Source organism: Syngnathus leptorhynchus, chromosome 2 (genome assembly GCF_054491065.1).
Source record: "Syngnathus leptorhynchus isolate UIUO chromosome 2, UIUO_Slep, whole genome shotgun sequence".
In the NCBI taxonomy this organism is placed as follows: domain Eukaryota; kingdom Metazoa; phylum Chordata; class Actinopteri; order Syngnathiformes; family Syngnathidae; genus Syngnathus; species Syngnathus leptorhynchus.
The window spans coordinates 16,052,764-16,071,475 of NC_141196.1; the positions used below are offsets into that span (position 1 = coordinate 16,052,764).

Consider the following 18,712-nt stretch of genomic DNA (forward strand, 5'->3'; position numbering starts at 1 on the left):
GAGAGGCAGTACGTTCCTGGTGCTTGGTGGAACGCTAAAGCTGACTAACAAGAAAGACCAGTGAGGTGAGATAATTGGCTCTTGACAACAACCCTCATGCCCTCTCACTTTAGTTTCTTTGTAGTTTTATCCATGGTTTCAGTTGTGTGCTGGAGAGAGCATCTCGAGAGCACCTGATACCTATTTGCCATGGGTGTTTTATATATTAATAGTAATAATAAAATGTCACACAGTGGTGTGTGCTGCTTTGAGGAACAAAAAATATAAATAGCCTCTTGATGGAGTTGATTATTAGGATTGAGCCGGCCTCTATCGGCTATTTCTTCATAGTGAACCTTACTGAATGATTGACTTTAAAATTACATTAGGTTTGCCATTCATAACAGAAAAAAAGAAGTTTGCACAAAACATCTTGAAAATATTATCATTATTTAAAATTGTTAATACAGTTATGTTATGCCTTGTTTCAATTTTGTAGAAGTAAACCAGATTTTTGTTTGTTTTTGAGGGGAGGTTTCACATAGGTTTTTAGTATGATACACAAGTATATGTGGCTAGTAATCAAACTAGAAAATGGCAAATGATGTTAACTGAATATTATCCAATGTTTAGTTGGCAAAAAAAAATCCAAAATAGTTTGTTCAAATTGATAGATGGCCATTTATTTCATGAGGTTTAATGCGCATGCGTATAGTAAAAACACGCCCCTATTTGATAGTCTGTTATCCCGATTGGCCCACAGGGCGGAAGTGATTTATGGCGGCGTAAACAACAGATGCACAGTGTGATTGTTCCAGTCCGGTCATTGCTAGATTAACAAAACTAAGTATCTCCCAAAACATACAATGGCTACGGCATACGGAATACATTCTCCAGCTGCGCAAAACTCTGCTGTTCCTCCTAAGTAGGGAGCTTGCTCGTTTAGTTGCAAGTAAAAGGACTGTTCTTATAGAAATGGACTGCGTTGTGACGAGTGGAAACGTGAAAGGTAGGTTACTGCCCCCCCCCCCCCCCCCATTCATTTCATGCTTTGCTGTTATTATTTTTTGCAAGCTCTAAGTACATTCTCTGTGCTTATATACGGTCCAGTATTAGCCAAAGCCATCCACTCCTTATCCAGAATTGGAGACGAGCTCTACATCGAACCTCAGAAAGATAATGGGGTAAATTTCGCCAAACGTCCCGCAGCGAGACACTTTGTATCTATTATGAGTGCTGCTGTTCTGAATGTATGCTGTTTTCTTTCTCTTACTGTTCTAGCTCGCTCTGCGGTCTGTGAACTCTTCTCGGTCAGCTTATGGTAGCTTCCTGTTTTCGCCTCTCTTCTTCAGCAGGTGCAGACCATGGGTAGACTGTGTGCGTGTGTCCATAGGTGGGTTGTTTTGACACCAAGTGTCCCTCTCCTTCTGTTTTTGTGCAGGTACATTGTCCCCAATGGCCATGCCTTCCGCTGCAGGATTTTAATAAAGGTGTGTTAGGAAATGAAAGTTCCATGATAATGTTGCAGTCCATAGTTCTGTATGTCCTTTTGTGCATCTGTTGTGTTGGTGTGCGCCCACGTGTGTCTCTGTGTGTTTGTCATATGCAAATATCCAGAGCGTGCAGGCAGTATTCCGATCGATGGCATCTCTGGAAAAAACAGTGGAAAAGTGTCACATCCATCTGGATGAGCAAAAGGATCGCCTCATCTTTACACTGCATTGCAAATACGGTGTGGTCACGTCACCTCCTCCTCCCCCGTCGGCTGACATGAGTGAAACAATTCATTTCATCATTTCACTCTGAGATTTCAGTCTCCATTCATTTGCATACCATCACTGTTTTGCTATCGGCAGGTCTCTTGAAGACTTACAACCTGTCTTTCCAGGACAGTGAGCGCTTACAAGCAATATTTGATAAGGACAGCTGCAGAAATGTACTTCGAGCCATTCCAAGGTTTGTTGTTTCATACCGAGGCACCGATACCACTTTTCATACTGAAAATACTTATTTTACGTTTGAGTACTGACTGATACCAGTTACCAATACTCGATAATAGAGATGAATCTATTAATCAACAGCTAATGGATTATTGAATGAATTGATTCTTATTTTTGATCATTGTGAACAAACTGCAATTGCCACATAAACATTTGAAAGCAAGAGAGAGACTACAAAATGAAATTCATCAAGTGTTGCCTTGTCTTTCTGAGGTTGCTTCTGGACACAGTTGCACATTTCTCACCATCTCTGGAAGAAGTGACTCTTTCTGTCAGCGATGAGCGAATGTGGCTCAGAAATCATGTGGATGAGGAATTAGGTGATTCCTGGGTGTTGTTTTCGTACGTTTTATTGATTGTCACTATTGTTGTTCAAGTGAAGCTCTACTCCCAAAAAATGATGTCAACATGGATTAATCTGTTTTCGCTTTCATTTTGCGAGTTTTTTTCTCTCTCTCTCAGAACAGTCCAAGGCCATGCTGACCGAACTGTGTCTGGCCTCCGACGAGTTTGAACATTTTGCTGCGCAAGCTCACATCAGCATAACCTTCTGCCTCAAGGAACTACGGGTGAGAGGAGAACTCAAGAGAGTTTTGTCTCATTTGGAGAAAATAGGAGTGCAGCGTTAATTGACGTCATCTCTCTGGCAGGGTTTGCTATTTTTTGCTGAGAATACAGGTTTCCCTATTTCTATGTACTTCGATGAGCCGGGCAGGTATGCATGCGTGCATGTTCACTCAAGAAGCGATGTTAACTGAATGGACATCACTGTCGTTTATTGATATGCGTCTGTGTCTTTGTGTGCGTATGTTTCAGCCCTCTTGTGCTCTCGGTATCAGATAACGTCCTGGAAGGAAACTTTGTGCTGGCCACGCTTTCAGAAAATACCAGAAACGAAACAAAAAGGTAACAAACAGCAACCATACATATGTTGGAAATGTTATGAAAGTATTGAGTTATGCAAGTAAAGTAAAAATGGTCACGTTAGGAAAGTAGTACTCAACATGATACATACATAGGCTTTCAAAAGCTGCAAATGACGACCTTATGTCTGTCTGAATGATTTCCGCATTATACCGCACACTCGTGGACTCACCTTGTCATGAATTTAAAAAAATACTTTTTCAGGTAATTTTTTATTTTTGGGAACCAACCCTCGTTATTCCCGGAAAACGTTTATGGGTGTATATTTTCTTTCTTTTTTTTTTTTTTTTTTTTTCATTCCGGGCCCAGTTCCCTATCCTCCGTGAATAGTGGAAGCTCACTGTGGTGATTTTTGGAAGATTATCTCCATTACCAAAGTTAAAAAATTCCTAACTTCTTCATTCTCATCCTCTTTCCTCCAGTGTGCCTCCTCCAGACGACTGCATGAACGACGACATGGACTCCTATCTCATCGCCATGGATACCAGTATGGCGGCAGGTCCATCCACAGCGGATTCCACAAGTTCAAAGCGGCAGATGGGAGCTCATCACAGGACAGAGCTGCACAGTGAACAAGAGGAGGAAGAGGAAACAGCGGAAATATATGGGCCACCAAATAAGAAGGTTCGTTTCTCCACTCTCCATATAAACACGTACAATGGGTCCCTCGTAATATTTGTCATTTGGAAATACCTTTAATCAATTCCCGACTCCCCTCCAAAAAAACAAGTTGTGTTTTTTTAAGTTAGAAAAATAACATTATAATGTTTTACTTTATCAAATCATATAATATTGAAATAATTGTATGCTTCCATCTTGTTTGTGTGCCTTGGCCACTGGGGTCACCGCCTGAGATAGATTTTAACATGTAGCTTTTGCTGCTCAACTTTTTCACAATGCAATATTTTTTATCGAATCACCCGATTGAGATTACGAAGAACATTTTTATGTATAGACAAGTCTTGCAAAATTCCCTTGAACAGCCTCTTTTTTTAAGAGTTGTTCACGATATCCCAAGGCACCACTTTAGTTAGAATATAACATTGAGTAGAAGAATAAAAGGCTATTAAAAAAAAAAATCTCTTTTCCTGTTGTGTACTGTCACAGTTCTGTTCCTTGTTGTTTGGATCGGTGCTTCCGCTGTCGTCTCAGATGAGCACTCAGCGACTGAGCAATCAGGAAGTGCTCGCCAGTGACAGTGAGGACGACACGCAACTAGACTGACTGTGGGTTGAAAAAAATTCTGTGTTCATTTTCTATTTCTTAAGTGATAGCCTGAGATAACGTTGTGGAGAGCACCTGCCCGTGTGAAATATAAACTTATTTTTTTATTGTTATGATTATAGGGTTACATTGTGAACTTGCAATCATGTTGAGAATAGACATGACGAACTTTGAGTTTCTTTTGAAAAGATGAAAATATTTTCCTCAAAATAAACCAAACAAAAGAAAGAAAACCGGATTCCGTTCATTTACAGTAGCTAAGCATTTGAACTCTTTAACCCAATTTGAACAAGAAGCAGAGGATATATTAAAAGTACGCTTCAGCATAAGAAAGGGAACATTTCATTGTCTCCCTTTGCACCTGAAAACCTTTTCCTCTCGTTTGTGGTTTTCTCCTCTCTCTTTGCTTTGCTTTCTTTACCTCTTTCTCTTTGTTTTTCCTCAACTTTTCATCCTTTTTGTCCTTTTGTGCTTGCTCACGCTGCCACCACCTCCTCCTCTCCCTGGAGTTCACTTGCTCCTCCTCATCCTCCTCCTCAAGCAGTATTCCCATCCCATCACTAAAATCCTGGATCAAGATGGTGGGGACCTGGATTTTAGCTGGGCCCTCCTCTGCGTACTTTTTGGGCTGCCTACGGAAAAGACTGAAATGTTTAGCCGGCTCAGGAGGTTTGCTCTCATGAGCACTGTGGTCCGGAGGTTTGGCATTTACGCTTTGAGCGGGGTCAGTGAAGAGATCTTCTGAAAGGTGTCGCGTTAGCTTTGAGCCGCAGGACTTACAGATGCAAATGTCACCAGAAAAGTGGGGTGCCCCCCCGTTCACAGGGGCTTGTTTCAGGCAAGGAATTATTTCCTTATGTGATTCTTTTGCTTCGTTTGTGTTGTTGCTTTCTGTCTGACAACAAGGAGAACATGCTTCACTTGTTCTTTCTATCTGATGGATGCATTGAAGCGAGGTCGTACAGGTCGTATTTGTGGAGCAAAACTTGGCTGGATTTTCAACGTCATCTAATTGCTGCTGCGTGTTTGCGTGTTTCCCGACCTCATCTTTTTGGGTTTGTGCCAGGACGTCAGTTTGTCTCTCTGTCTGCACTTTCTGGTTGATTTCTGTTAACGATTCAATCCTACGGTGGTTTTCTTTCCGTGACAAGCTCCTTTCAGTCACCATGACAACATGCCTGTTGTCCTGATCCAATTCTGGACATGTTTGGAGCTCAGACGTTGCTATTTCATCAACTGTGTTTGTCTTAGCAACATTGTTCATGCCTGACTCTGATTTTTGGGCATTCATGTTTAAAGTTACCTCCGCTCTAGGTTTTGTCGCAATCTGATTTCTTACCTCATCTATACAGTCTCCGTGCACGTTTATGTGGTCTTTCTTTGGGTCCTTGCAAGAGGTGTGTTCAACAGGCAAAGGACTTTTTTGTCCATTCGTACATTGGGCCATTTCTTTCATCGCACTTGCCACCTTCTTCTTTTCATCGGAGTTTTCTCTTTGTTTTGTTTGATGCTCTAATCCCATCTCCATTTTCCAATCATTTGCTCCCATTGAGTGATACCTCGAAACTCCTCCCCCGACCCTCTGTACTCTGACGTTCCCCCCGCTGCTCCACTTCTTGTGAAGAAGCGAAGGGGACAGCGACAAGTGGGAGGCCGAGCGGGCAAGAGGAACAGAGAGGTTTCCCGTCTCTCTTGCTTTCCTGTCCAGCTCCGCCTGGTTCAGTTGAGCCCTCTCCCACACCATACGATATCCATGGCAGCGACCTCGAGGGTCAAAGGTCGACGAGGGTCTGTCTTTTTTCCACTTTGCCAGCTCCTTCTCTGTGTGTTTCTCCAAATCACTGGAGGAAAGTGGCACGGCACACACCTGCAATATGAACATATTTGTATCTGATTTGTAAAAGTACAAATATTTATGATGATGGATAACTGTGTTTCTGTGTGTTTAAACCTATATACTCTACTGTTCAAAGGTATGGGGTCATCCAGACAATTTAGTGTTTTCCATGAAAACTAACATGATTACACAAGTTTTTTTTATTTTTTTCCAATCATTCATTAGCCTTCTAACACAATTAGCAAACACAATGGACCATTACAACACTGGAGGGATGGTTGCTGGAAATGGGCACTTATAAATAAGGACATTTCTATGACCCCAAACGGTAATGTATACATAGTATGTAAGATGAAAATAGTTGTGCTCACATTGCCCGTTTGCAGGAAATGCAGTCACTAGTTACATTGTTTAAAAGTAGTCACTAAAGCGCTCCTAAAGTTAACTTGGTAACATTGACTGCACTTTTGTAAACTAATTTCTCTGTTTGTAGCTATGTTGTTAGTGTGAGACATGCAGGTAAACCAGGAATTATGGAAAGTGCTACAATTTTTTACTAACTTAATCGACCAGTCATTATTTTATTCATGAATTTAGGGTGTCCCTTGGAGAACATCACAAAAACTGAAAGGGAAATGTCCCAGTATATATGCCTAAATGTCCTGTCAATGTCTCATGCTGGACCTTGGCCTTACCTCTGCTATGAATGCGTCGTCCTCTTTTTGGAGCTCACACCTGACGTCCCTCAGCCTCTGCAGAGTCTCCATCTGGTCCTGGCACTGCTTTCTCTGTTTGGCTTGTCCCAGCACGCGACGTACCAGCACTACCGCCACCTGCAGCAGCACTCTCACCCCTGGCAGCACAGAATGGGTATGACGGGATACACACACACCGAAAATCATCTCAAGTGCCTTATTTTACAACCAAATTCTGGTATTACGTGTTTATTTCACAATTTATGAAAGCAAAAACAGTGGTGCTTTGGCACCATCTTGTGGCATCCTGGTGCCATGGAACTGAAGTGAATTGAGGAGCTTTTTGTAATATTTTGTCATGGGCTTATGGCAATTATACGCAATTATAAACCTATTTAAGGGGTTCACTTGATTAAAAACTGGTCCAGAGAACCCTGTTACTTTTATTTATAAGTCAATTGTCCATATGTCCTTTAAAGCATCATTCCTCCGATATTGTTAAGCAGAACTGCGCATTAACCTCTCAGGTCTTTCGGAATTGCGGAATTATTGGATCTCGTGAAATTTTGCAGTTCAATTTTGAGGCACAGCACTTTTTTCATTGTTTTGTCAGTGTGAGACAGGAATTTACCATTGCAGAAAAACAGGTCCCACACTCGGAGGAGAGCGTTGAAGGGTAGATGACGTGTGAACAAACACATCAACCAATCTGTGGCAAACATGAGGGGCTCCACTTCGTGGCGCCGCAGATGTTTGTATGCCGATGGACACGTCTTTTTCAAAACCCAGGTCAGCACGGTTGCGTCGAACAAGACTCCCTCCTGCACCACACGTGAAGTTCATATTTATGTCATTGGGTCACTACAGGTTGAGAAACAGGGCATACTCACTAATAGAGGACTGTAGTACCCAGGTAGGTAGTGCTCACTAATCTGGACCAGACACCAAAAGGCCTCCTGCCAAGAGTAGCTTTCATAAGATGACATCAAAACCGCATTTGACATTTTACTATAATGTGCTAATTCGACAATTATAATTGCAACTACCTCTGCAGGCATGTTCATCAGGAGAACAGCGGCCACTGGCCCTTGTGCTTGGCAGTAACCTTCCCCTGGTTGGTACTGAGTATATGCTTTTAACACCTGGAACAAACCTTGCTGCCTAAATAAATGCACATGAAACACCATTACAATTTGATTAAGTTGCCTTTGACGGCCTTCGTGCATTAATGTCTTTTCTGTATAGAAATGTTCCGTACCCATGTCCATCCTTGGTGCTGAACATCTCATGGAAAGGAAACTGTCGGTCTAGATCCTTGTTGATTATGTCCACCCATTTCTGCAAAGCCACTTGTGAGTCCAGAGACTGACACAGGAAAAAAAAAAGCCAAAGTAAATAAACGGGTAAATAGCGTGATCAACGAAAAGATAAATCAGTGAGAGATATGAATTGAATTTAAACTCGTAGATTGGCTTTTTAAATCTAATACATCATCATTTTGAGGATTCACAATGAAAATCGCCCTTTGCTGAATCCATCTTGAAATTTTAGTTGTATGTTTAACTGATACGGTCATGTTTTTTGTTTTTTTTTATACCTGGAAAAGTTGTTTGTTTTGGTTCATCCTATTGGTGGCGCCGCACAGCAAAGGCCAACACTTTGCTCGAAGAGAAGTTGGTATGCCTTTTTGACACTGCGCTTTGATCTGTGGAAAGGTCACATGTCTTTCTAGCAGCATGACAGCCGTTCATCTTAATTTGGAGCATTGAATCACATCACACACCATGTTAGTCTTCTTCAACAAGATGCTCTGCCATTGGTCTATGATGTTGATCCACTTGGCTTCCCTCTGCCTGACTAATTGAGGATGTGGACCCACAATCCTGATGACAAACAAGCAAATGACATTTCACTTCCCTCTGAAACATCATGAAATGCCATCATGTTCATCACCTAAACATATAATCACAAAATAGGTAAAGAAAATCTGAGCCAAGGCACGCAAGAAAGAAAAACAGATATTTGTCATCAGGTAGAAGAGCATTGAACTGACTCCCACTATACGTCAGTGGGATAGATAGATGAAAAAAGGTGAAACATTTAAATGAATAAATAACTTCCTGGCCAGTTGCTCTCAAACATGTTCCAATGTGCCAAGACATACTGCTCACAGCATCAAACTAAACACTATTGTACACAATGTAGGTAATTCAACAGTTGTGCAGTGTTGCTGCTTGCAGGACTTGATTTCAGTGCTGAGGCCTCCAGAAATAGGACAGGAAACAGGAAAACCACACGGCGGCAGTGCGATGGCTCCATGGTTACAGGTTAGGGTGTTGTCAGTCAAGGACTCCGAGTATGAAAACAAATAACTGCGTTCAATTTCAGTTGTACGTCAGCTTGGGGGACTTTTAATTTGGATACTTCCATGAAATGCATATTTATTGTTAAATGCTTGTGCTAGTTATGTGCCCCAAAAAACAAGAGGGGGGGAAAATACACTTTGCTGATAATCATGTTTTTACTCAAGAGCACAACGTGAATTTCAAAGTCCATAGAATGAGTCTATGGCATGGACCATGCAAGGATGTGCAACTGGTGACCACGCTGAATGGCACCTTGATTAAAAAAAAAAGTTATTATAAACATGTTTAACAAATTATTAACATGTTTATCATCCTGTTTAAACGGAAAATGCATATTGGAGGTTTATCAACGTTTTTTTGTAGATTATTTTGCAAACTAACACTCATGGTCACGTTTACTGGCAGTGTACCACTTATTCAACGAGTTTGGGGGTTTAATGACATGTCCAGTAATATATTTTTTCCCCACTGCAATTAGAATAGCCGTGAATTACATTCTGACGTGGGCCCTATCTCCCACGACTAGCGGCTTTCCACGATATAGTTTGAAGTAGAAATATCCAACACTAGATTGTAGACAGCTTGATTGTACTTGCACAGGTCTTGTACCAGAATGTGAGTAGGCCTCACCATAATATTACAGTTTTTACTGAGTTGTTGACCTAACTATGACGGTTTTGGTATTTTGGTGGAAGCCAGGGTAGCTGAAGAGAAGCCACCCAAACACATGGAGAACATCCGCTTGAGATTTGAACCCCAAACCGCAGAACTGTGAGGGAGATGATGTGCTAACGACTAGATTGCATGCCTTTGATGTCATTGTTTGAAAACAAAAAAATCACAACTAACGATTCATCAATATCTGCTCAATGAACAGTCAATCAGAAGTGAGGCTACCAACAATCACGAAGGAGGAACTGCTTACCTGGTTTCAGATCCATCCAACACTATGAAGCCAAAGCGGTCTGTCTGAAGTTTAGGACTGAGCTCTGACCCCGCATCAGATCCAGAACTTTCCTCATCACTGGACATATTTAGACCTCCACCACTCGATGTCCTCATCATTTCATTGGAAGACGAGATGAGAGATGATAAAACTTATTTCAAGCTTTGAAAAATACATTTAAAAAAAAAAAAGATTCAACCTTAAGCATGTAGTCTTAGATCACGTCCCACCTTGTAACTAAACAACATACATAAGAGTTGTTCAACATACATATAAAAGGAATTAATTACCTTCTGGCATGTCCGCCCTGCTTCATCACTGAACTGAAGATGAGTGAGATTCTGTGGCGGTGGAAAATGAACAACTTCCTCTTGTCTCTGCTGCCATCTCCCACTGTTACTAACGCTTGCCTCAAATCTACTTCTCTGTAACTAAACTACGTGGGTTTCTATGGAAAATAAACTTGTCTGAGGCATTTTTTTTTTTTTTTGCTGGAAGATAACACATTCATCATGACATCAGTGTGAGTAACAATGCACCACCCCACCCAACCACCCACACTTTATAAAAAGATTTTTTTTGCATACATTTTCCAACATTTTACATAATCCAACTTTGGAAAAGACCAAAATTCCTTGCAAAATGATGATTTATTTACAAATGGATTTTTATTGCAAGTCCTAGATGAAACACAAATAACCGAGGGCCATGAACGCATTCTTGCATTCACTGCGCATGACAGTTAGCGGCGTTTTCCGGTCGGCGATCGACAGACAGCAGAGGTAAGACTCTTCAAAGGTCATCGTTAACAACATATGACATAGCGCTTGTTCATCCAGACGTCAACATAATCAACTCAACACTGACTGATGGCCAGCCACCCTTTTGAGTTACAAGAACAAATAGGGAGGTCCAGTTCTCTGAGCGTGTCCTCTATTATGCTAAATTAGCTTAACCTGTGAAATTACACATCGACGAATACTTCTAATGCTATTTAATGTCCAAACTGAAGCCGTGCCACTAAATCAGGATCATATTTATGGAACCGTTATGTTCTTGTATTCTACGAAGTTGAGGTCAGTGTGCGGACGATTAGCTAACTTGCAAGTGTGTTCATATGTAATGTAACCAATGCGACATTTTGCAACATACCTCGATGCCCTATTGTGGTAAAAACATCTACTCAGTCCGCTCAATTATTAAGTGCGTTGATGTACGGGTACGTATTTAACGTCAACAGTTACTACTCCACTGTCGTAGCTAAAGCTCTTGTAATAACACGCGAACGCTCCTCACACGTTTTGTGTCTTATTATTCCTATGTCCCTTGAATGTGGCACAATTCTAGCGTAGAATCGGGGGGTTTGCCTACAGGTGGCGCTGCTACAACAAGTTCTGTCAGAAATATTCCAGGATTGACGTCACAAATGTATTGCAAATCCAAACGACAGGTTTTCCCCAGTGAACTAACTAATGCCCCTGGAGTCTTTCTACTGTCCAATCTACACTGTTGCTTTCATGCACACCTTAAAGAGTTCCCCGGGGGATCTTCTGCAGCGCTGTTGTCATGGCTATCTCAATGTCAACCATATTTTCAAAACTAGTCCCCCTCGATGACTTTTTTGCCCTTTTTAAAGATGGGGAGGTTAGGATTAAGGATTCAAATCTGTGTTTGGAAGCACTACCTATCCACTACATTGTGGCTTATATATTGAGTTGACCACATTCTCTTTATAATGTCCTTAACTCAATGCATCTTAAGGAATAGTGGATGGCAATGGTAATGAAAAAATAAATTTATCCTATGATGTATTGTGCAAATACAGCTAAAAGATTTTCTCTTCATGTTGATCTGGTAAATTATAATTGTAACACAGAAATGACATCATTAACGTTGTGCCAGAGTAGTGCTAAAAATGTCTTTTTTAAATGACAAATGAGTGAACTTTACAGTCCACTGTATAAAAATCCTAATATAATGACTAGGGAGTGAGTGAATGATTCCAAACGTTGCTTATGTTTTATTTAAAACCGCCTTTCAGATGTCTGCCTCACTGGGTCAGCGCCTTCTCTACTGCTACTCCAAGACAGGTACTGCCTATTCAAAATATATAAAAAAACAAACAAACAAGGACTTAAATCATGAATTTAACTCTAAAAAAAAAACGTGTATGTTTGCAGGCTCGTTTGGGTGCACGAGTGTATGTCGCTTCAGCGTTGGTGTGCAACGTAGTGGCTTCAGTGAGTCCTTCAATCAACTGATTCATATATTGCATCTGCATTCAATACATGCCTTTAAATGTCTCCCTCCAACTACAGAGTATGTAAATGCTGTGGAGCCGCAGACAGACCTCAAGTCCATCACTGACCGCGCTGCAACGACTCTCCTATGGACCGAACTCTTCAGAGGTCTTGTGCTAGTGTGATTGCCCCCCCCCCGATCAAATGAATGAACGAATGATGGGAAAAATGACGCTTCACATTTGCTTCATGAACAAGGTGTTGTATTTTTTGAGTCCTTAAATGGCACCGTTGGTGTTCTTTCAGCTTTATGTTGAACGCAGAGGGTCATCTCTAAATACAACTCGTTCAGAAAGGAACTTTGAAACTTCATTTTCCCATCACTAGAAGATAAATTGCATGAAACCTAGGTGATGGACACAAAATATTGGATACTTGTAAGACACCTCAAAAATAGGAAATAGGTCAATGGGTATTTTACGAGGACTGTAAAATACAGTTAAAGAAGCCTTTGTATTTTCACTTGTAGAAGAAACACTCCATCACCAAGTCAAATCTGGCGCATGTAGTGGACACATTGCTAAATAGAAGTATTATCAAACATTTGTGTATGTGCCGCTTCTCAAAACTATTTAGCTAATTCTAGTCTTTGCTAACACTGACGTTTTGCTCAGCCGCTTTGATATGATAACATGCAGTATGACTATGGCTTGCTTTTACCTACCTAACTTGTAAATCCTATTCAAAGAAACCATGTGGGGCTATTGTGTGAAATAACCCCATTGTTATGTCACGATCCGCCAAAAGTTAAAATATTTACCTGATTGTTTAATTTCACATGATGGTTGCACTCCAGAGATGCAAATGTATACAAGTAATTAAAAAGTAAGGTAATTTGGCTTGGCGACAGCGTTTCTTATTCATTTCCAAATCTCTCTCTACTCTTGATGGTAAAATACACTGACTTGTACATTGTTGGACACCCTTCCTTCCCTCAGGATTGGGTATGACCATGAGTTACCTCTTCCGTGAACCGGCAACCATCAACTATCCCTTTGAGAAGGGTCCCCTCTCACCTCGCTTTCGTGGAGAGCACGCCCTCCGTCGCTACCCCAGTGGGGAGGAGCGCTGCATTGCTTGCAAGCTCTGCGAGGCCATCTGCCCCGCTCAGGTGAACACCAGCATACCATTTTGAGTCTCTTTCATCAGTGATTGATTTATGGTTTCTTCTCAAACAAGGCCATCACCATTGAGGCTGAGACTCGAGCTGACGGCAGCAGGAGGACCACGCGCTACGACATTGATATGACCAAGTGTATCTACTGTGGCTTCTGCCAGGAAGCCTGCCCTGTGGATGCCATTGTTGAGGTGGGAGCGTTAGGGCTTTTTTGGAAATAGGATGAGGTACACTTGCACAATCTGGCTAGCTTTAATTAGAAAGTCGAGTCTAAAATGTAGAAACAGATGCTCAGTTTTGGTAGACGGTGTTGCATTAAAGAAAGATTAAGACTCATACTCGTGTAGTAAAATGTATTTATTGCATAATGCAATGATTACATACATTTTACTATATGAGTTTGAGTGAAACGCACTGGAGCAACAAGTGAGCAATATCAGTGTGCTATTTTTTAATTCCTCAAATTCAGAGGTGGCAAGCAATTTAAAAATTGTGGCGGTTCTGTTCTTCCTCCAGGGTCCGAACTTTGAGTTTTCAACTGAAACCCATGAGGAGCTGCTGTACAACAAGGAGAAGCTTCTTAACAATGGAGACAAATGGGAGGCTGAGATTGCAGCCAACATCCAAGCAGACTACCTCTACAGATAGACTGCTCGGGAGAGCTGCCAGGCCAAACTGTCCATATGTGTCCACCTTGAAAACATCATTTACCCTCCAGTGCATCAGAGATTGATCCATCATAATTTTTTCTCACAAACAAGGACTTAAGTCTCGCTATAGACGGTAGTGTCTCCACACGCTTCCAGCCACATAGATAAATAAATTATTGTATTTGTTTTACAGTCAGAACTTTGAGGCAGCGTTCTGTTTGTATTTTTCTTGATGCAAATAAAATCTTGAAATAAAGTCGTTTTTCCAAAATTTCACTACAGTATTTCTTTTTCTATTTTGTTATTAGTGCTTGACTGTAGTCTGAAAAAAAGATGCAAGTGCACATTAATAGGGTCTCTGAAGAAACCAGGACTGCTGCTGCCTTTTTTTTCTCTGCAAACATCAAAGATCTTGCTGCTGCAAATTTGTGAATGCTGGAGAGTTGACACAAATTACTATACAAATATTTCAAAGATATGTTTCCTCCTTTCACGTTTCATGACTTCTACAAACAATTCCAACTTCAAAATGTATTATAATTTTTTTTATTTTATTCCGGATATCTATCTTCTTATTCCCAAAATACTGGGATCTTAACTCTGGCTAAGGAGATTTCTGACAAAGCTTTGGCACCACCAATCCTGGTATAACGCCATCCCTGCACATTCTACATATCAAGAAATGAGATAAATCTAAAATCCAGCATTTTATTTCAGCGCTTTGACGGCTCTTCGGAAATATACCCCCCCCAAATAAATATGAATATAAATAAAAAATAAAAAAATATGCGTATGCTTTGGAATAAGCTGAAGGGTCCCACAAACGTTTCCCCGTTTTCCTCCTCAATCATTACAACAGATACAATCACACGTCACATGAAACGACGTATTCTCAATTGTGAAGTCATAGACGAGGGTAATAAAAACAGGGTGACGTCACAACAACTATGGTTGCTGCCTTCGCAGGGCGATTTTGCCGCTGTGTTGGTCACGTGATAAGGGCGGAAACTGACTCATAGACCACGCCGAATCTCCCGCCGCACGCAGCCATTTACTCTTTCCTTGCTTCGGAACACCACTGGTAAGTCTGCGTTCTCATTCCCTCGTGGGCCTCTTCACGTTCAAAATTTTAACTATAATCCATGAATATATATTAACACATCGTTAAGTATAAATATGTGCGTTTAAGGTCTGTGGGCTTGTCTCGCGGCCTTCAGTGTCGGTAATGGAAATTTTTTAGCTGGCCGTTTGTGTAACTGGTAGCCGGGTTAGCATGTTAGCATGGCGTAAAGAAAGAATGGCGCCCATCCTGCGTGCTAACTGGCTAGCAAAAGCCTTTTGCTTATTTAATGCTGGCTTGTTCGCTTCGACTTCTTGAGTATATCAAAAATATCCACACTAGGATTTAGTCATCTTCACTAGGTTTCAGGGTGTGAGCTGTTTGTCGTTTAAGATCTGCTACGGCCTGAGACGCGTTAGTTTCCTCCACTTGGATTGTTAAGCAAAAGTGCCCTTTGCGCATTTGAATGGTTCACAGTAAAACTACGTGCGTGTTAATCTACAAGCCTTTCGGTTGTGTTTATTTTCCCCAACATGTTATCGTAGTGTAACATCTCATTTGACTTAAGTACGTATGTTGCACGTTGAGCTCGGCTACCACGGAACATACTAGAACTGGGAGCTGTGTCGTGAACATGCAGCGTTAAAAAAAACTAGCTACTTTTTTTTTTTTTTTTTTAAACATGTTTCATTTTAGTTTAGTTTTTTTTGTAAAGTCGTATTTGGCTCAAGTCCATTGTTGGCGCAACACCGCTCTTCCTTAGTGATACAGCATGAAGCTGAGGATGACGTACACATACGTGCTAGTTTGTAATCCCGCCTTGTGTCTCTAGTTTTCGCAGACATGTCCCTCGATGATAGTGCAGCGGCTACTTTTAAGGTAAGTGAAATGGATGGATGGATTTCTGCAGTATTGCAAAACATTTTTGGAGCGTGTATGAGATTTAAATCCACTTCTAACTAACTGCTTTTATCTCTTTGATAGCTTGTGCTGGTGGGTGATGGAGGCACCGGTAAAACAACTTTTGTGAAGAGACATCTTACAGGAGAGTTTGAAAAGAAATATGTTGGTGAGTGCTATTGCGGGGGAAAAAAAACATTGACTGTATTAAGGGGGTATAGTCTGTGTAAATCTGTGTATCATTCGTTCTTTTCAGTTCAGCAATGTTAATAAGAGTGACTTTGTATTTAATTCATCAACAACAAATTATTTAACCGGATTTAGGTGACCATCACACTCGACTAAGACGGATAGAATACAGTTCCTCATATCATTACACCATACTTGGAAAAAAAATACAAATATTGGTGGCGTTAAAATGATCCCCCCCCTGAAGTAACTAATTCCCAAGATAGCACAGTCTCCAAATCATGACAGGAAACAGGAAAAACAATGCAGTCACAATCAACAAACTTTTCTTTCTTATTTACTTTTTTTTTTTTTTTTTTTAAGTGGCTGTAGATGGCAGAGGTTTGAAGTCTCCTATCACCACTGGTACAGAGATGCTTGAAGTCACTCGTGTTTGCCACAAGCTAAGTTTGAAAGTAAACAAGCAGCATTTATTACTAACATAAACACTGCCTCTTCATGAAGCAAGTAACATGCTGCAGTACACAGAATATTTATTACAAATAATTGATCTGTGCCAGTGGTGTAGGGTGACTGACAATTAAATGCTCTGCCACTAGATGGCAGGAACCACATAAATAGCCCATGTACAAACTTTCTAATTTAGGTTTGGTGGTGTGCCTTGCCTCAATAAAAATGCTCTAAAATGGACCATCATTGTCTGTCTCATAATGCGCGTGCAGGATCGTGGTCTAAACTGATTGTGTCGGCAAACAAGCCAACGTACCTTTACCCCAATGCTCATTACAGAACCTCACCAAGTTGAATATTAAAATCAAACTCAGTCCTGTGGCCTGCTTTGAATAATAAACTGCCATCTTCAAAACACTTCAAATTTACCCATTTAAAATGCAATCAACCAAGCCCTCAACTTCCACTTACCCTAAAACTTGCTGATCATCATGACGTATTTACTGTTCTCTTGTTTGCGCAGCTACTCTGGGAGTGGAGGTGCACCCACTGACTTTTCACACAAATAGAGGCGCCATCAGGTTTAATGTGTGGGACACAGCTGGGCAGGAGAAGTTTGGAGGCCTGAGAGATGGCTACTATATTCAAGGTGACTGTCGTTCTCCATGTGGCATTAAAATGAATCACAGATTTTTTTTCAAGCAAACAAACTGTTCTCTCACAGCCCAGTGTGCCATCATCATGTTTGATGTCACTTCACGAGTCACCTACAAGAATGTGCCCAACTGGCATCGTGATTTGGTGCGCGTGTGTGAAAACATTCCCATTGTGCTCTGCGGTAACAAGGTCGACATCAAAGACAGGAAAGTCAAAGCCAAAAGTATCGTCTTTCACCGCAAGAAGAACCTGCAGGTAATGCTCTCAAACAAAGTTTTAGCATATGTAAATCACATCAATCCTGAATGTGACACTTTGACTGCCGTCTTTGCAGTACTACGACATTTCTGCCAAGAGTAACTATAATTTTGAGAAGCCTTTCCTGTGGCTGGCAAAGAAATTAGCCGGGGATCCCAACATGGAGTTTGTAGAAATGCCCGCTCTCGCTCCCCCTGAAGTTGCAATGGACCCAGCCATGGCTGCCAAGTATGAGGAGGAGCTTCAAGTGAGTTGAATGCGGATAGATGATTTCTACTTTAATCCTCAGAAAGTTTTAGCTTCATCTAATTGTTGTTTTTTGTCCAGGTTGCCTCACAAACGGCACTCCCAGAGGAAGACGATGACCTCTAACATGTTCCGCTGTCTCTCTTCTCCCTCCCTCCCCTCTGTGGGTCAACTTGTTGGAAATCTGCCCCCATAACTGTTAAAACCCTCTGATGTTTTCCCTCCTCTTTTGGGGGGTGTTTGTTTCCTGTTTTATTTTGTTTTAAAACTCAGTTTTGGAAAGATCTGGTGGTAAAAGGGTCATTGTTTCATTGTATAGACACCCTCCTTAGTGTAATTAGCATGACATGCTTCTCTTTGTTGAGCACCATCCATTACACTTAGTCAGCTTGCAATGCTGTTGAACGGTGTGTTGGAAGCACTAAGGGAGGAAAGTTTGAATAAAGATGTTCTCAAGACATGTTGAGATATATTTTTATTATTATTATTGTGGGGCCATTATAGGCACCATAGAACGTGGCTAGGCAACTCTAGTCCCTGAGGGCTGGTGTTCTGCGTGTTTTCCATTGTTTCCCTGTTGCAACACTACTGATTCAAATGGTCAGATAAAAGGTCTGAAGAAGCTGGTGACAATCCTGATTATTTGAATCCCGTGTGTTGCAACAAAGTGACAGAAAACATGCAGGACACTGGCCTTTGAGGAAGTCGTTGCCTTCCCATTTGCTGTTTTGAAGAAGCCCGTGATTGTCACAGTTTTATATTTGAATACACATTATGGTAAATAAAGACAGAAGACCGAACGTGCGGAGGTTCCTCCTTGTTAACGTCAGCCTGGCTCACAAACGTTGTCCAGCCTATTTGCCCCCTTTGTCTACAATGGGGGGGGGAAAAATCACTACAATGAAATTTTCATT

General features: G+C 41.2%; 4 protein-coding genes across 6 annotated transcripts; 3 read left to right on the forward strand and 1 right to left on the reverse strand.

Moving 5' to 3' along the window:
• The first annotated feature begins 753 nt into the window (after positions 1-753).
• rad9a (RAD9 checkpoint clamp component A) lies at positions 754-4,366 on the forward strand. The gene is made up of 12 exons (XM_085904905.1): positions 754-988; positions 1,090-1,163; positions 1,261-1,334; positions 1,421-1,469; positions 1,597-1,711; positions 1,836-1,935; positions 2,193-2,299; positions 2,442-2,548; positions 2,630-2,694; positions 2,796-2,885; positions 3,326-3,527; positions 4,011-4,366. The coding sequence occupies exons 1-12, from the start codon at positions 955-957 to the stop codon at positions 4,125-4,127; spliced, it is 1,134 nt and encodes a 377-aa protein (XP_085761031.1). The 5' UTR covers positions 754-954; the 3' UTR covers positions 4,128-4,366.
• tbc1d10c (TBC1 domain family, member 10C) lies at positions 2,772-11,267 on the reverse strand. 2 transcript variants are annotated; one of them, XM_085904902.1, is made up of 11 exons: positions 11,124-11,267; positions 10,262-10,462; positions 9,951-10,082; positions 8,443-8,542; positions 8,257-8,364; positions 7,918-8,024; positions 7,706-7,820; positions 7,550-7,615; positions 7,291-7,480; positions 6,660-6,817; positions 2,772-5,994 (listed from the first exon to the last, which is right to left on the reverse strand). In XM_085904902.1, the coding sequence occupies exons 2-11, from the start codon at positions 10,285-10,287 to the stop codon at positions 4,435-4,437; spliced, it is 2,562 nt and encodes an 853-aa protein (XP_085761028.1). In that variant the 5' UTR covers positions 10,288-10,462; positions 11,124-11,267; the 3' UTR covers positions 2,772-4,434. The 2 variants fall into 2 exon arrangements, with proteins under 2 accessions (XP_085761028.1, XP_085761030.1); XM_085904904.1 differs by having other exon boundaries at positions 9,951-10,133; positions 10,262-11,267.
• On the forward strand, positions 10,665-14,314 carry ndufs8b (NADH:ubiquinone oxidoreductase core subunit S8b). Of its 2 annotated transcripts, none has more exons than XM_085904906.1 (7): positions 10,665-10,753; positions 12,013-12,061; positions 12,152-12,211; positions 12,290-12,379; positions 13,210-13,382; positions 13,451-13,579; positions 13,905-14,314. In XM_085904906.1, the coding sequence occupies exons 2-7, from the start codon at positions 12,013-12,015 to the stop codon at positions 14,034-14,036; spliced, it is 633 nt and encodes a 210-aa protein (XP_085761032.1). In that variant the 5' UTR covers positions 10,665-10,753; the 3' UTR covers positions 14,037-14,314. The 2 variants fall into 2 exon arrangements, with proteins under 2 accessions (XP_085761032.1, XP_085761033.1); XM_085904907.1 differs by lacking the exon at positions 10,665-10,753 and adding an exon at positions 10,770-11,047.
• A 684-nt stretch (positions 14,315-14,998) lies between these two features.
• Positions 14,999-18,256, forward strand: ran (RAN, member RAS oncogene family). Its single transcript, XM_085905937.1, has 7 exons — positions 14,999-15,119; positions 15,931-15,977; positions 16,083-16,167; positions 17,161-17,286; positions 17,362-17,549; positions 17,629-17,799; positions 17,880-18,256. The coding sequence occupies exons 2-7, from the start codon at positions 15,942-15,944 to the stop codon at positions 17,922-17,924; spliced, it is 651 nt and encodes a 216-aa protein (XP_085762063.1). The 5' UTR covers positions 14,999-15,119; positions 15,931-15,941; the 3' UTR covers positions 17,925-18,256.
• The last annotated feature ends 456 nt before the right edge of the window (positions 18,257-18,712 follow it).

What these genes read in the sequence shown, in the direction of transcription:
- rad9a (XM_085904905.1), top strand. Translation starts at nt 955, where the DNA reads ATGGACTGCGTTGTGACGAGTGGAAACGTGAAAG. An exon ending in AACCTCAGAAAGATAATGGG is followed by an intron (nt 1,164 to 1,260) that starts GTAAATTTCGCC and finishes TTACTGTTCTAG; the next exon opens with CTCGCTCTGCGGTCTGTGAA. An exon ending in TCATGTGGATGAGGAATTAG is followed by an intron (nt 2,300 to 2,441) that starts GTGATTCCTGGG and finishes TCTCTCTCTCAG; the next exon opens with AACAGTCCAAGGCCATGCTG.
- ran (XM_085905937.1), top strand. Translation starts at nt 15,942, where the DNA reads ATGTCCCTCGATGATAGTGCAGCGGCTACTTTTAAG. An exon ending in ACCGCAAGAAGAACCTGCAG is followed by an intron (nt 17,550 to 17,628) that starts GTAATGCTCTCA and finishes CCGTCTTTGCAG; the next exon opens with TACTACGACATTTCTGCCAA. An exon ending in AGTATGAGGAGGAGCTTCAA is followed by an intron (nt 17,800 to 17,879) that starts GTGAGTTGAATG and finishes TTTTTTGTCCAG; the next exon opens with GTTGCCTCACAAACGGCACT.
- ndufs8b (XM_085904906.1), top strand. Translation starts at nt 12,013, where the DNA reads ATGTCTGCCTCACTGGGTCAGCGCCTTCTCTACTGCTACTCCAAGACA. An exon ending in ATGGACCGAACTCTTCAGAG is followed by an intron (nt 12,380 to 13,209) that starts GTCTTGTGCTAG and finishes TCCTTCCCTCAG; the next exon opens with GATTGGGTATGACCATGAGT. An exon ending in AGGCCATCTGCCCCGCTCAG is followed by an intron (nt 13,383 to 13,450) that starts GTGAACACCAGC and finishes TTCTCAAACAAG; the next exon opens with GCCATCACCATTGAGGCTGA.
- tbc1d10c (XM_085904902.1), bottom strand. Translation starts at nt 10,287, where the DNA reads ATGAAGCAGGGCGGACATGCCAGAAG. An exon ending in CAGGGCGGACATGCCAGAAG is followed by an intron (nt 10,083 to 10,261) that starts GTAATTAATTCC and finishes TGAAATGATGAG; the next exon opens with GACATCGAGTGGTGGAGGTC. An exon ending in TGTTGAAGAAGACTAACATG is followed by an intron (nt 8,365 to 8,442) that starts GTGTGTGATGTG and finishes ACCTTTCCACAG; the next exon opens with ATCAAAGCGCAGTGTCAAAA.